The 13,527-nt window shown below is 38.1% G+C and overlaps 1 protein-coding gene across 1 annotated transcript in view; it reads left to right on the forward strand.

Annotated features, from left to right (window-relative positions):
* Nucleotides 1–6,056: 6,056 nt before the first annotated feature.
* LOC126190638 (proteasome subunit beta type-7-like) overlaps nt 6,057–13,527 on the forward strand; it is a 33,926-nt gene continuing 26,455 nt past the window's right edge. Inside the window, exons 1-2 of the mRNA XM_049931057.1 lie at nt 6,057–6,182; nt 6,338–6,665. Coding sequence (XP_049787014.1) covers nt 6,121–6,182; nt 6,338–6,665 — 390 coding nt within the window. The 5' untranslated portion in view covers nt 6,057–6,120. The remainder of the gene's footprint in view (nt 6,183–6,337; nt 6,666–13,527) is intronic.

Here is a 13,527-nt window from a genome sequence, read left to right on the forward strand (position 1 = left end):
GCTGAGAGAAAAACATTTCAAAATGTCGACATTTATTTTCCATCGAAACTGTACTTCCACAAAAACAGCAAACAGTATCTATAAAAGAATAAATTGACCCTGTTTACCTCATACTTTATCATTTTTTTTTCTAGTCTAATGAATGAAGTCTTAAACAAGTTTCTTTTCTTTGGCGTTACAGCTGACTTTTTCATTTTAAAATGTTATTTAATGAAAATTGCTTCATCAACTCATGTCCTTATTTAAACACAGTGTAGGTGTTAGCCTTGTCTGTTATTGTAAACCCTGACCTCACTTACGGAAGGACGCTCAATGGAAAAAAATCCAGGTCGTAATGGAACATTTGCAATTTGCCGCAAAAACAAAGCAAAATTGTAAAATAAATAATAAGAAAAAACAGAAGCACAATATCCACTACTATATAATGAGTGATCACGACGTAAATAGATGTACTTCCGGTGTTAGTTTTCTTCCCAATAAACCTTGACGATGATATGACCTGATGTGAAGTGGCTTGATGATCCGTTGGCGGCCTGTGAGAACACTGCCATCTGAAATGCATTGTGGAATATTTGTACATGAAGCGATGGCAAATATGAATTGGACTTTATGGACCTTTTAAGCGAACCATTGATCCTCGCGTGCTTCAAAATAACCTTTATGAGAAGGTTTCCTCTTCGACCGATCTCATTCATCACTTAGTTACACTATACCTGACACTTAAGATAAAAGACCAAACTCCCCACTAATCAGACAATTTAGGGAGTAGCAGATTACAGACAAACACTCATACAAACATTCATAGAGACAAACACTGACAGGCAAAACTCAGTGGTGCTCTATTGAGATATAAACAGATACATCAACGGCAATGTGTCAAACACATAAGTCTAGAGTCAGGGCTCCAACTGCGGTTCCATGCTTACAAAGCGAATCAACCTTCTACAAAGCAAGCCAAACTTTGGTGGGACATATAAATGTCGGTGACATTTTTGTGACACACAACATGAAGGCAGCCTGGTCTTTACAACCTACGACTTCATTGTAATATCATTGGAAGTACATATAAATACAATGAAATTAGACCAGTATTACATATTCATTCTGTGCTGATGACACACATAAATGTCAGTAACACGCTGCGTGCAATATGAAGGCGGTCTGGTCTTTACAACCTACTACTGCATTCTAATATCATTTGAAGTACACAAACACACTGAAATTAGATGAAACTGCGAAAAGGTAACTTTTTACTTACTGTATTACATCTCCATTCTTTGCTGATGACAGCATCTGTACCCAGAATCGCACTCGAAACACGTAAGATCACTTTTTACTGTTTTAATTATGAGTATAGCAGAAAATAAAACTTTTGAGGAAGAGGGTATAACACAGCATTGCATTAATTCAAGTTATTCATATTTATTAAGAGATGATATACATTTTTATGTTACTGGCAGAAGATCAGTAGCAACAGCATAATTACGATGTGAATCGCAAAACACTAAGAAACAGCGCATAAAAATTACATAAGATAAAATGCCCTGTTTAAAAGCCAATATCTGTAGTCTGTCTTGTAACAGAGAAACAGTAATGTCTTGTTTCTCAGCGATACCTGGTTTCTCAAAATACTTATGGTGCACTATTTTTCTCCTCTTCTTTGTAGAGAACAGCAGTCTCTGATGATGTATATTTTGTTCCCTTCATCAGGTAACACTGCAAGGACCAATTCTCTGCTGATTTGCGTTGGTGTCCACAGCAGCTAATGTAAAGTTCAGGGTTGACATCTGACATTGTAAAATGTGAACTGCAAAACACTAAGAAAAGGTAGAAAAAAATCTAAGATAAATTTTCACTGTGTAAAAGTCAATATCTATTGCCTGTCTTGTAGTATAAAAACATAATGCTTTGTTCCTCGACTAGACCTGGTTTCTCGAAATGCTTATGGTGAACTATTTTTCTCCTATTTTTTTTGTAGAAAGCAGTTGTCTCTGAGGCGGTATACTTTGTTCCCTTCATGATGTAGCACTGCAAGGATCAATTCTTTGATGATCTTTGTTAGAGTCGACTGCAGCTAATGACCTTTCGTGCTTGACATCTGGCTTTCTAAAGTTACAGTAGCTTTGCAGAAGATGTTGTATCAATCAGATCAGCAAATTTTTTCTTCATTTTCTTCTTCAGTTGAATTAAGTTTGAATGAACAGTCTTTTCCTTCTGGGTTCGACCAGTTGACTTCTTTTTGAGTTATTGATCCACCTTTATCTTTCACGTGGAATGATTTGTCTTAATGAATGCCACCATTAACTGTATGAAATTTATTGACGTTCACTGAGTTGGATTGCTGGCTAATTTTGTGTAGACAGACAGAGTGAATATGCTTACACACGTTCTATTCGATACTGGAATTTATGCATGAGCAGGTGTTCTGAAGACTGCACACTTCTTTACATGCAATATAAATCAGTTTGCTGATGCAGTTGTGGAAATTGTCCTGAACAAAATAGCCTATATTCACCTTGGAAGTAGATGGTACAAGCTAGCCATTTCCTTCTTCAGCTATGTGTTCACAAACGACCTCTGCAATTAAGTTGTACTTTCTGTTAGTATCCTGGTTTTGCCTATGAGTTTCTCCTTTCTCAGGATAATGAGCCTGTCAAATAGTTTCTCTCTGACAAAGCTAACTGATGCATGAATAGACTTATAGTGAAGTTTTTTTGAATTGTGTGTGTATTTGTGTGTGTGTGTGTGTGTGTGTGTGTGTGTGTGTGTGTGTGTGTGTGTGTGTGTGCTATTTTTCGAATAATGTTCTTGGAAATATAACCAAAACACAATTCTATCCGAATCTGAAATCAGTCGCTCAAGTGCTAAAGAAAACAATGCTCAGTAATTATAACTTCTCCTTCTTGCATCAAACTCCTCGCTAACTTGTAAGTTTCAACTTGTTTTTCGTTTGATTTGATTTTAATACATATATTTTCTCTCTATGAGTTGTCAGTGTGCCATGAGGAGTACTGTCTTCTCACTGGTTCTTATCCCTGTGAAAGTGTAGCATTGAAAAATGACTCCACTAAAACAACAGAGGACATATTTTCCTATTTTACTCTTTATTTCCACCAAAATAACGATAGCATCTCTTCATCAAAGAATAATAGCACTAGGAAAACTTTGTCTCAAGTAGTCAAGCACAAGAAGTGTAATTCACTCAAAATCATTACCATTAGTTCTATGAGCTCCATCGATGCAAATGCGGTCACAAGTTTGAAATAAGGAAAGCACGAGGAAAAGCTTGTCTCGTCATCAAGTACAAGATGTGTAATTAACTCAAAATCATAACCATTACTTCCATGTGTTCCATCGATGCACATGCAATCGACACAGTATGTTTCAATGAGATGTGATCATAATAGCATTTCTTCGAAAGAACTGGAATATCACACAGTGGACATTTCATTTTCATCAACTATTTTCTGATGTATGTTAGTTTCTTTCATGGCACAATAATTAATTGTGCTCATAGTTGAACTGTTCTCCATGTAGATTACACAAATATTTATAAAACTTCTGTATTTTTACTTTTGGAGTGACATCACTTAATTTTCCTGGATATGTCTGTGATGTCTTTTTCCTGAGGTTCTTGTTATAGTCATAGGGCTTCTTCCACACTCTAAAAAATGTGAATTTATTTTCCTGACTTATTATATTTCTGAACGTATTGTCCTAGTTCAAGAAGGAGAAAATCTTGACACTTTTATAATACCTCATAAATTTCGCAAAATGGCAACAATAACTACACACCAGATAGATGCACAATAGAAAATGTGGACGACTAGGTGTCAGACAGCTACCCACTGAACATCATGTATTTTCCATTGGCTGCCTTGTGCAGCTTCTTCTCTTCTCATATGAGATCAGCTCCAGAGCTGCTGTTGCACCCCAGACTCTAGACACAGGCTGTGTCAAGGGAGTGTCTTGTAACAGTGAAAAGCCTGGCTGCATTGATGTTTTGGGTTGGAAACTGACATCATGTGATTGGTTGATGTACATGCCTGGCTGCAAAGACAGATGATTGTATTTTAATAGCTGTAAAAATCGAGCGCTTTTCCTCGTTTAGATCCCTCAGTTATCTATATGTACTAACCAAATTAGTGAGTACACTAAAATGGCTGATGGCTATTGAAGGGAAAAATATGGTGCCAATTACATTTCAGTTGTGCTTAAGAACTTTGACTGACAGAAAGAAAGCATATTATATCTATTTTTGTGACACATGTGTATGACCCCATTGTATAAATAGACTCACGATTAAACAGTTTTCAACATTTGTTGTAATGTACATGGTCAATTTAATTTTCATTGTACAGTAAATGTTGAGAAGTGTATGATGACAATTAATTTCTTCTAGTAGAATTGCTCAGCAATACAGTTTATACTGGCGCCATGCACACTTCTATGCTGTCTTCAGCATGGTAAGACATTCAAGGCTCTATTCCACTTATCTACGAAGTTAAGGCATGTTAATGTGGAGTTTGTAGTTAGTTCCCATAATCATACAGGAGTCCGAAATTTAAATAGCTTTATCTTTCTTCCTGTCAGTTACAGGCGCTGCACGATCCGAGTCAGTTTAATCGTGGACAACTGGTTTCAGTGTGCTATCGATTTTACGTACACAATGTGCAACGAACTTGCCTGTAAGCTAACACTATGTTGTGCCATGATTTTTAAAAAGCTGTAGTACTCAGCTTTCATTAATAGGTCTACACACCTCTTTTAAAAACCATTGTAATTCTGTAATGTTTTAATTTTTTGTACAGATCATCTGAAGATGCATCTCTTCTAATGCAAAACTGGTACTGACCATTTAATAAAAGTATTTTCACGGCCAATACAGAAGATTTTATTCACTATGTGGAATATTAGCTGTGGTTGCCCGACCTCTAAAATAATAAAGACAATTAATGTTGCAAATTACTGGGTAGGCTGCCTTATATGACTCTGTCACATGTGGTATTAAATATTTCTTTGATAGCTCTGGTTTTATTTTTTTGTCACAGGAATACTGTTAATGTACAGCATAGTTTCCACAGAGAGTAATGTAAAGAGGAAAATGTTAATAGAAGAAAATGTAACATATAGCCACTGCATTTCACAGACAGTGGTTTCTAATGTGTGAAGGTTGAGACCACTTTTAACAGCTTGCTATATATCTAGTGAGTGTATACCTAACATGCTAATGTAAGACTAGGTATATGACTAGCCATCTGACTGAGTACGCTTAGGAACGCCATCACTGAGTTTATGATGGAAAATGTAAAGAGCATCAGTTCAATGTTTTTTGATATATGTCACACGAAAACCAATTAATAGTGCCTAGCATGCCTACTTTCTTTCCCACCTTAAATATAGGATCACATACCAGGGTAATTTGACAGCAGATAAGCGAGTTTTCAGAACAGGCCATTAAAATCATAAAGAATGTAATCCCAGAAACTCCGGTAAGCTCTTGTTTAAGAGTTTAGCTATACTACATTTACTGTGTATTTATGTATTTTAAAACTAACGTAATGGGCAAACAATAGCAGCCAATTTGAACAGTGACAAACATCAGCGTAACAATGTTGTTGTTGTTCTTATCCTCAGTCTGAAGACTGGTTTGCTGTAGCTCTCCATGCTACTCTATCCCGTGCAAGTCTCCGAATAACTACTGCACCAACATCCTTTTGAAACTTCTTACTTTATTCGCTTGTTTACCAGCATGAACTATATAAGAAATAAGTAAATTTGAGCAACAAATGTAAAGCAAGAGAAAATAAAATAAAGTGTAGCAAAGAATACCAGCAAAATGAGAATAAGCAAGCGATATGAGATACGCAAGCGTAGCAAACGTCTTGACATATAATCAGCTACTTGTAGAATGTTAGAATGCGCGCAGCAGATGTTCTCTGAAGCTGAATGTGTATGCTCATGTAATGTCAATTTATGGCCCGAAGCGTCAGCGCAGCCAGGGATTTTACTGGCGCAAGACGGTTATGTGCTGTCAAACATTGAGGTTCTATTATCTTTGGTGGAGAAAGAAGAATTCGTGCTGTGTTGTTGCTTGTTTGAGGAGTATCATTGATTGTCATGGCGTCTGTTGTGTGTCCAGATATTTCCCGTCCCGGGTTTCAGTTTGATAACTGCAGAAGGTTTGTAAATTTAGCGAATTACAAAATACAGTCTTTTTTTTTTACCTTGTGCGTGTAGTATAAATACATGTTAATCGTTGATGTCTGCTTTATTGCCTACATACTAACGAAAGTGCATTGTCATTTGATTTTAAGCTATTCTCTCCTGTATTTAGGAATGCATTTCTTTTAAAAGAAGGCTTTGTTGCACCAAAAGCCACGAAGACAGGTACGACGATTGTTGGTATAATATATAAAGATGGCGTTATACTGGGAGCAGATACCAGAGCTACCGAGGATACAATTGTGTCGGATAAAAATTGCTCTAAGATACACTTTCTTGCACCGAACATGTATTGCTGTGGCGCTGGAACAGCAGCAGATACGGAAATGACCACGCAGATGATATCTTCTCAATTAGAACTTCATCGTTTGAATACTGGACGAGTTGTTCCAGTTGTTACAGCGAATCGCATGCTTAAGCAAATGTTGTTTAGATACCAGGTGAGGAAAAAAAAAATTAGTATTAGTCACTATAAGCTATTTATTAGAAATACATCAGTATATAAATGTAAGTTGTTTTTACTTTTTACGTTGCTTCGGTACAGTAGCTTAAGTATTATCACTTTGACGTAGGCTACTCCACATTTATCTGTGGAAGAGAGATATCTTTTTGTTTCATGTTTCACATATAATTTTTGCGAGAAATCGTACCGATGGAGAAACGAGTAATATCACATTCATGTTGAAAATTAATTTGTAAACATGACTGCATGCTGAACGTCTATAAATTTTTTTAGAACATACAGATGTCAGTTAGTAATTCCCACCCCACCACCTTTTACATATTTCAGCAATAGAAATACTTTTATGGAATAAGAGTTGTTGTTGAACTTTTTGTTTTCAAATTTTACTTTGGTATCTGTCAGACATTTTTGTATCACTGGGTTGGTTATCAAAAATATTAGTTGCAGCATTGGGTAGAATTTTACTTAGAGTAATGGTGGCAAAGTGTGCTAATGTTGGCAACATGCAATTGATCTATGCGAGACACTGAGTAGGTGAAACTATGTTTTTTAATTAAATAATTGTAGGAGGAAGGTGTGTCATTATTTTTAATTAAAAAAAAGGTAGACAATAGATGGATCAATGTTTTTTTAATGCATTGATCTTATTGTGAATAAAAATTAATCCATCCACCTTCTTCAATGATTTAATTAAAAACTGTTAATCTGCATACTCAGTGTGCTTGTGCAGATGGATTGCACGTAGCCGACAGCATAACTTTTCCAGGTCAATAATTTTTGTGTGGTCTCATCTGGATTGCGTTTGTCTTGCCACACATAGCAAATACTACTATGGAGAATAGATTTCATAATATACGTGTTAACAGTCAATGTTAAATGTTATATAAATAGTAAATGTGCCTACAACAGACATATGACACAATGGGTGTATTGATCAGTGTCATGTGGATAACTCCCTATCTATCCATCTGCTAGGGAATGTCTCTCACCACCATTTATTTTCTTATGTTGCTCACTTTTCTAGTTTTTGCACAGAGACTGAGAAGCCACTGTTTTCATCTATACCCATGCAAATGTTCTTCACCAACTGTCCCTAGTTGCTCAAGACTAGATTTTGTGTCAAGGCTGATTAATTGCGATTTTGATATGGTACCCATACGTATATAAAATGTAAATTACTGCAGATAAAAAAGAACAATAATTCTATAATGTTTTAATACAATATTACTGCTGGACGCAATCATATTGATTGAATGTTTAGACGTGATATTACAGAGTGATGTGAAATAAAGGGAAGTTGGTTGTGAGGGAAAGCGAATGGTAGATTTCGGTTTATTGTATTAATTCTAGGAAAGTGTAGCTCACCTGTAAAGGAGACTGCATAGGGAACACTCCTGTGAGTCATTCTTGAGTACCGCTTGTGTGTTTGGGATCCCCAACACATTGGATTAAAGGAAGACATGTGATTTAGAGGCATGCTGCTAGAGCTGGCACCAGTATGTTCTGAAATCGTCATGCTAGTATTGTGGAAATGCTCATTGTCCTCAAATGGGAATAATGGGAGATAAGATGATGATGTTTTCATGAAACACCATTTGCAACGGGCTGCAGAATGGTCCTACTGCCACCATCACGCATTGAGAAGGCAAGACGACAAATCAGGGCTCATATGTACAGTGTGTTAACTGTAAGACGGCAGAGTTGTGAGGGGAGTGCGGGGAGAGGAGGAAACAAGCTGGCAAAGGGTGAGGAGCCGTTGGGGGGGGGGGGGGAGACAAGACACGCCTACCAGTTGCAGTGCTGGCACTACAAACTGAGCTTCATGCTTACACGAAAGCAGATGAAAGGCTTGGAAGTAAAACTCGGTTTAAATGTTGTTTGTAAACGAAACTGAAATCGTCATGTACATTAAAATATATATTTAAAAATGAATGTATGTATGTTTGTCTACTATGCGCTCACAAACCATTCATCCGATTGCAATGAAACTTTGATGAGTTGTTCTCCGAACGCCCGAAAAGAGTAATGGACAATGTTTCAACAGTTGGGTCACTGTAGCATGCGTAGCACAATTGATTAGGTAAAGGCTTGTCATGCAGCAGACCCGGGTTCGATTGCCACTACTCGCAGTTTTTATTTCATTCCCCGCAATGTTTAACTATTAATTTTGAAATTTAAATATACTTAAACAGGTCATATAGTATAATGTAACCATCAATCTCTATGTATAAAAATGAATGTGTATGTATGTCTGCCCTCTGTGTCTTCCTAAACCATTCATCCGATTGCGGTGAAATTTTGGTGATTTGTTCTCCGTACGCCCATGAAGGTTCCTAGCCCAAAAAAATAAATAAATAAAACACATTCTTGAGAAGATATGACGTCATAAACAATGAGATGCCACCGCGGGAAAATACCCAGATTTATGCATCCACTATTTGAGAATGAGAGCATGTGTTTCGAAATAATACAGTAACCAGTGGTGTTTCCATACAAAGCAATACGGTAGCAAGGAAAAATGAAATATAAGGTAATTCGGACGAAATAGGGGGCTCCTTCAAAGTGATCGCGAACAAAATATCTGAAATGGAAACTCACCTTTTCTTGCCAGGCGTTTGTGGTGATACGCCAGGATGATTCTTGGAAAACTGTTTGAATCTTCCAATGCTACGCATGCTTTGTCCTGTGTATGTAGCAGCTCTCACTGAAGATTTGTAAATGGGGTGAAGCAATTTTTTTCTGCTCCCTTTCCCTTTCGCAGCATTCAATCACACGCAATATAATTTTGCGAGCATCGCTACGTAATACTGGTTTCCTTCTAACTGTAGGCCTACCAGTAGGGGTTGTTGGCGACTCCCGAGATGGGCCAGCAACTGCCTCTTCACTCATTTTGATAATGTTTAGCACAACTGCGCAATAAAAACACGCAGAACAGTACAGCGCAAAACAATAACGAAGCAGACGACAATGGCTACCTTGTACAACACAGTCAGCTACGTAATGTTGGCAGCAGTCGAAACTGCGTGCCTACCGAAGCCTCCCGACGTTTACCGACTTCTACCGATTCAGGACTAGGGAGAGGTCTGCCACCTAAAAGTTTACACACTGTAAGCATATAGATTGTAGTTTTCCCTCCTTTCCATTTGAAAGTTGGACAGAAAAGGGACTGACTAGCAGTGGTACAAGGTACCGGTCGCCATGCTACGTGTGTTGGTTTGGGGAGTATGTATGTAAATGTAGATGTTGTACAGCAGCTGCCCTGCTAAGTGAGAGGTTATCTGCAGACCTTGAGAACCAAATGTCAGTCTTTAACTGTGAGTGGAGCTGGTTTCCACATAATGAGACCCAAAACTGAAGTGATTGGGAGAAGAAAGTGCTAACACATGAGAACATATTTTTAGTTTCTGCTTGTTATACATTTAGTGAAATTGAAAGGCAAGTACATAAAAAAAAAGTAGATTGATCTTCCTAGAGGTATATATGAAAAAAGTGTCATCGGCATGTAGCACATTCAAAAATATAACATACTGCGATCAGACTAATCCTTACCAAAGTGAAGATAAGTACTTTTTTTAGTTGATTGCCTCAGTTACTTAGCATATATAATGAAGTTTGTATGTTAATCCTGATTTAGTTTTTAAAATATGACCTTTCGTCATACATTAGCTTCACCTACAAATTCTAGGTTACACATTTGTGTCCAAGCAAAGGGCCAACATTGGATCTTCTGTGATCAGATTATTGCTGAATTAATTCATCACCTGTACACTGGTGTACATGAAATACTCCTATTGCATGAATTGCTAATGTTATTTCCTCGAACTTGGAGTTGACATAGCAGAGAAACCATTCCAGTATACATAAGAATTTCTCCTTTGTCTTTAGAGGCAGAGAGGAGATATAACTCTGATGCTACATTTACATCACGTATATATTACGCACGCCACCATAGTGTTTGGAGGAAGATACTGTGTACTGCTACTGCTCATCCTCTTTCCTGTTCCACTCACAATTGGAGCAAGGGAAGAATGACAGTCTGCACGATTTCATACAATCCCTAAATTTTCTTATCTTGCCTTTGCAGTCCCAAGCGAAAATATACATTGGCAGCAGTAGAATCGTTCGCAGCCTGCTGCAAATTCCTAGTCTTTAAATTTCCTCAATAGTGCTTCACGAAAAGTACAGCATTTTTCCTCCGGGGGTTACAATTTCAATTCATGGAGCATTTCTGTAATACTAGTATGTTGGTCAAACCTACCGCTAACGAATTGAGCAGCATTTCTTTGAATTGCTTTGGCGTCTTCCTTTAAACTGACCTGGTGGGAATCCCAAACACTCCAGTAGTGTTCAGGAATAGGTGGCACTAGTGTTCTGTGCTTGGTCTCTCCAGCATCTGTCCTGTCTGCCTGTGACATTGGCAACACACACGACAGAACAGTGATGTGGGATGCCTTCTTCACAGCGAGTGAAACCAAAGCAGATGTTTACGGTACGACCAAGGCCAGAGACAAAAACACAACCTCATGTCTCAGCCAGTGGCTGCCAGGGCCTGCTACCCTAGCACCATGAATCGACAGCAGCGCACAAAGTTGCGATCAACAAGCAGACTATTTTCCTACACCATTTATGTGGTTGAAAATAGCCCCAGCAGATCCATCCACCAATCGACCATATAAACTGGTGCACTGCTGGCCAGAATGCAGTTTGACAGGCCACCTGGACTTGTAGGGATCTGCCATCCCAGCCACAACATCCACACACATTGTCTGCTAGTAGTTCTGGATCAACAGGAGTGGTGGCAGCTTCAGACTGTGACTCGTGTCGTATAAAGGTGGTCTGGTCTCCCTGGACAGCTTTGTGGTAATGCTGTGCCGACCACCCTCTGGTAGTTTTGTTTCCGTCTTTGGTGGATTTTCTTGAGCAAGAGACTTGTGAGGAAAACATTTTATTTTGTTATTCTTTTTTTATAAAACCTTAAGTATGATCCGTGATTCGTTTCTTGCCTGAACTGTGTTTGGTTTCATCCACTTTGTTGACCTCAGCAATGTTCTTGTTTATTGGTTTTTCCCAATAAAAACAGATTGAGGAATAACATTCACATTTGTCTTTGCTGCCGCAGATACAGCAAGTCTCCTTTTTGGTGAACTATACTGTCCTAGAATTTTCCCAATAAACGGAAGTTGACCTTACAACTTTTCTACTATTGATCTTATTTGTTCTTTCCATTTCATTCCACTTTGCAGTGTTATGCCTAGATATGTCAAACAGCACACCACTCATACTCTATTTACACATTATAGGATTGTTTTTCCTGCTCATCTATATTGACCTAACATTTTTCTACATTTAGAGCAAGTTACCATTCAGCACGTCAGAAATTTCTGTCCAAGTCATCCTGCATCCTCCTATAGTTACTCAACAAGACTTTCCCATGCAGTAGTGTCAGCAGCAGCTGCAGATGGCTGCTCACCCTACCTGTCAGATCATTTATGTATATACAGAACAGGACCGGTCCTGTCACACTTCTTTGGTGCACTCTGATGATACCCATGACTGTGATGAACACCTGCCATTCAGGACAAAGTACGGGATTCTGTTACTTAAGCTACCATTGAGCGTGTCATGTTTGGGAACATATTCCATATGCTCAAACCTTTGTTGACAGTCAGCAGTGGGCTGATGTGCCTAACTTTTTCCGGAAATGAGGGAATATGGAATCTGCCTCTTGCCATTCATCAACAGTTCGCAGGATGCCTTGAGAAGAGGGCAACTGAGTTTTGCACTAGTGGTGCTTTCTATATCTACGCCAATTTGTGAACAGAGAATTTTCTGTCTCGAGGAAATTTATTATATTCGAACTTAGAACATTCACAACTTCTGCAGCAAACTGATGTTAAGGATATTAGCCTGTAACTTTGTGGGTCTTTTGTTTTGCTCTTCATATATACAGGAGTCGTGCGCTTTGGGCCTTGGCATTGGGTGAGAGATTTGCAAGAAATGCAGGCTAAATAACGGGCGGTCAATGGCGAAGAGTACTCTCTGTAAAATCGAATTGGTATTTTGTCTGGACCTAGCAACATTTTTTTCCCACTCTGTTGCTTCTCTATGCTAGAGATGTCTATGTTTGTGGCCTTCAAATGGGAGTCTGTGTGATGGTCAAATGATTTTATGTCTGTATTATCCTCTTGGTGAGTGAGTCTAAACATAATTTAAAACTTCAGTGTTCCTTTTTCTGTTTTCTATTGCCATGCGAGGCATGTTGACAAGCGAATGGATAGATGTCTTCAGCCCACTTATTTCTTGGGTTCTCAGTAAGATCTTTCACTAATCCATAAGGGTGGAAGTTGTATGCTTCCTGCATCAATCTTCTTGTTGATACACAAATTTCAACTTTTGTCTATTGAAATTTCTGCATCAAAAAATCATCTCTTCTTTATCAACATATTCCAAATTTTGTTATTAAACAACAGTGTGTCTTTTCTGTCCTTAATCACTTTCTTGATACATGCTTCTCCAGAACGCGATTTACAATCAGATCAAACTTTGCCCATAATTCTTTTGTGTGCATTATGTTGGTTCTAAAAGCTGTCCATTCATTGTCTGATCAGGATGCTAGCAACTGCTTAGCCATTCTGTCATAAAAAGTCACCTAGCCTTTGTGATGGATTTATCAGCTTCAGTAACCATTGTCACCGTATAACCGATGTGAAGCCATCATACAACAGTCATTCAAGCAATATTGAGAATATTCAGTCCAGTTGTAACTCGCGTGATTATTGCCACGTGTTTTGGGGCAGTGTTATCCCATTTTCAAGTACGTGTTTGTTTCTCTCTCTCTC

Source organism: Schistocerca cancellata, chromosome 6, assembly GCF_023864275.1.
Source record: "Schistocerca cancellata isolate TAMUIC-IGC-003103 chromosome 6, iqSchCanc2.1, whole genome shotgun sequence".
NCBI lineage: Eukaryota > Metazoa > Arthropoda > Insecta > Orthoptera > Acrididae > Schistocerca > Schistocerca cancellata.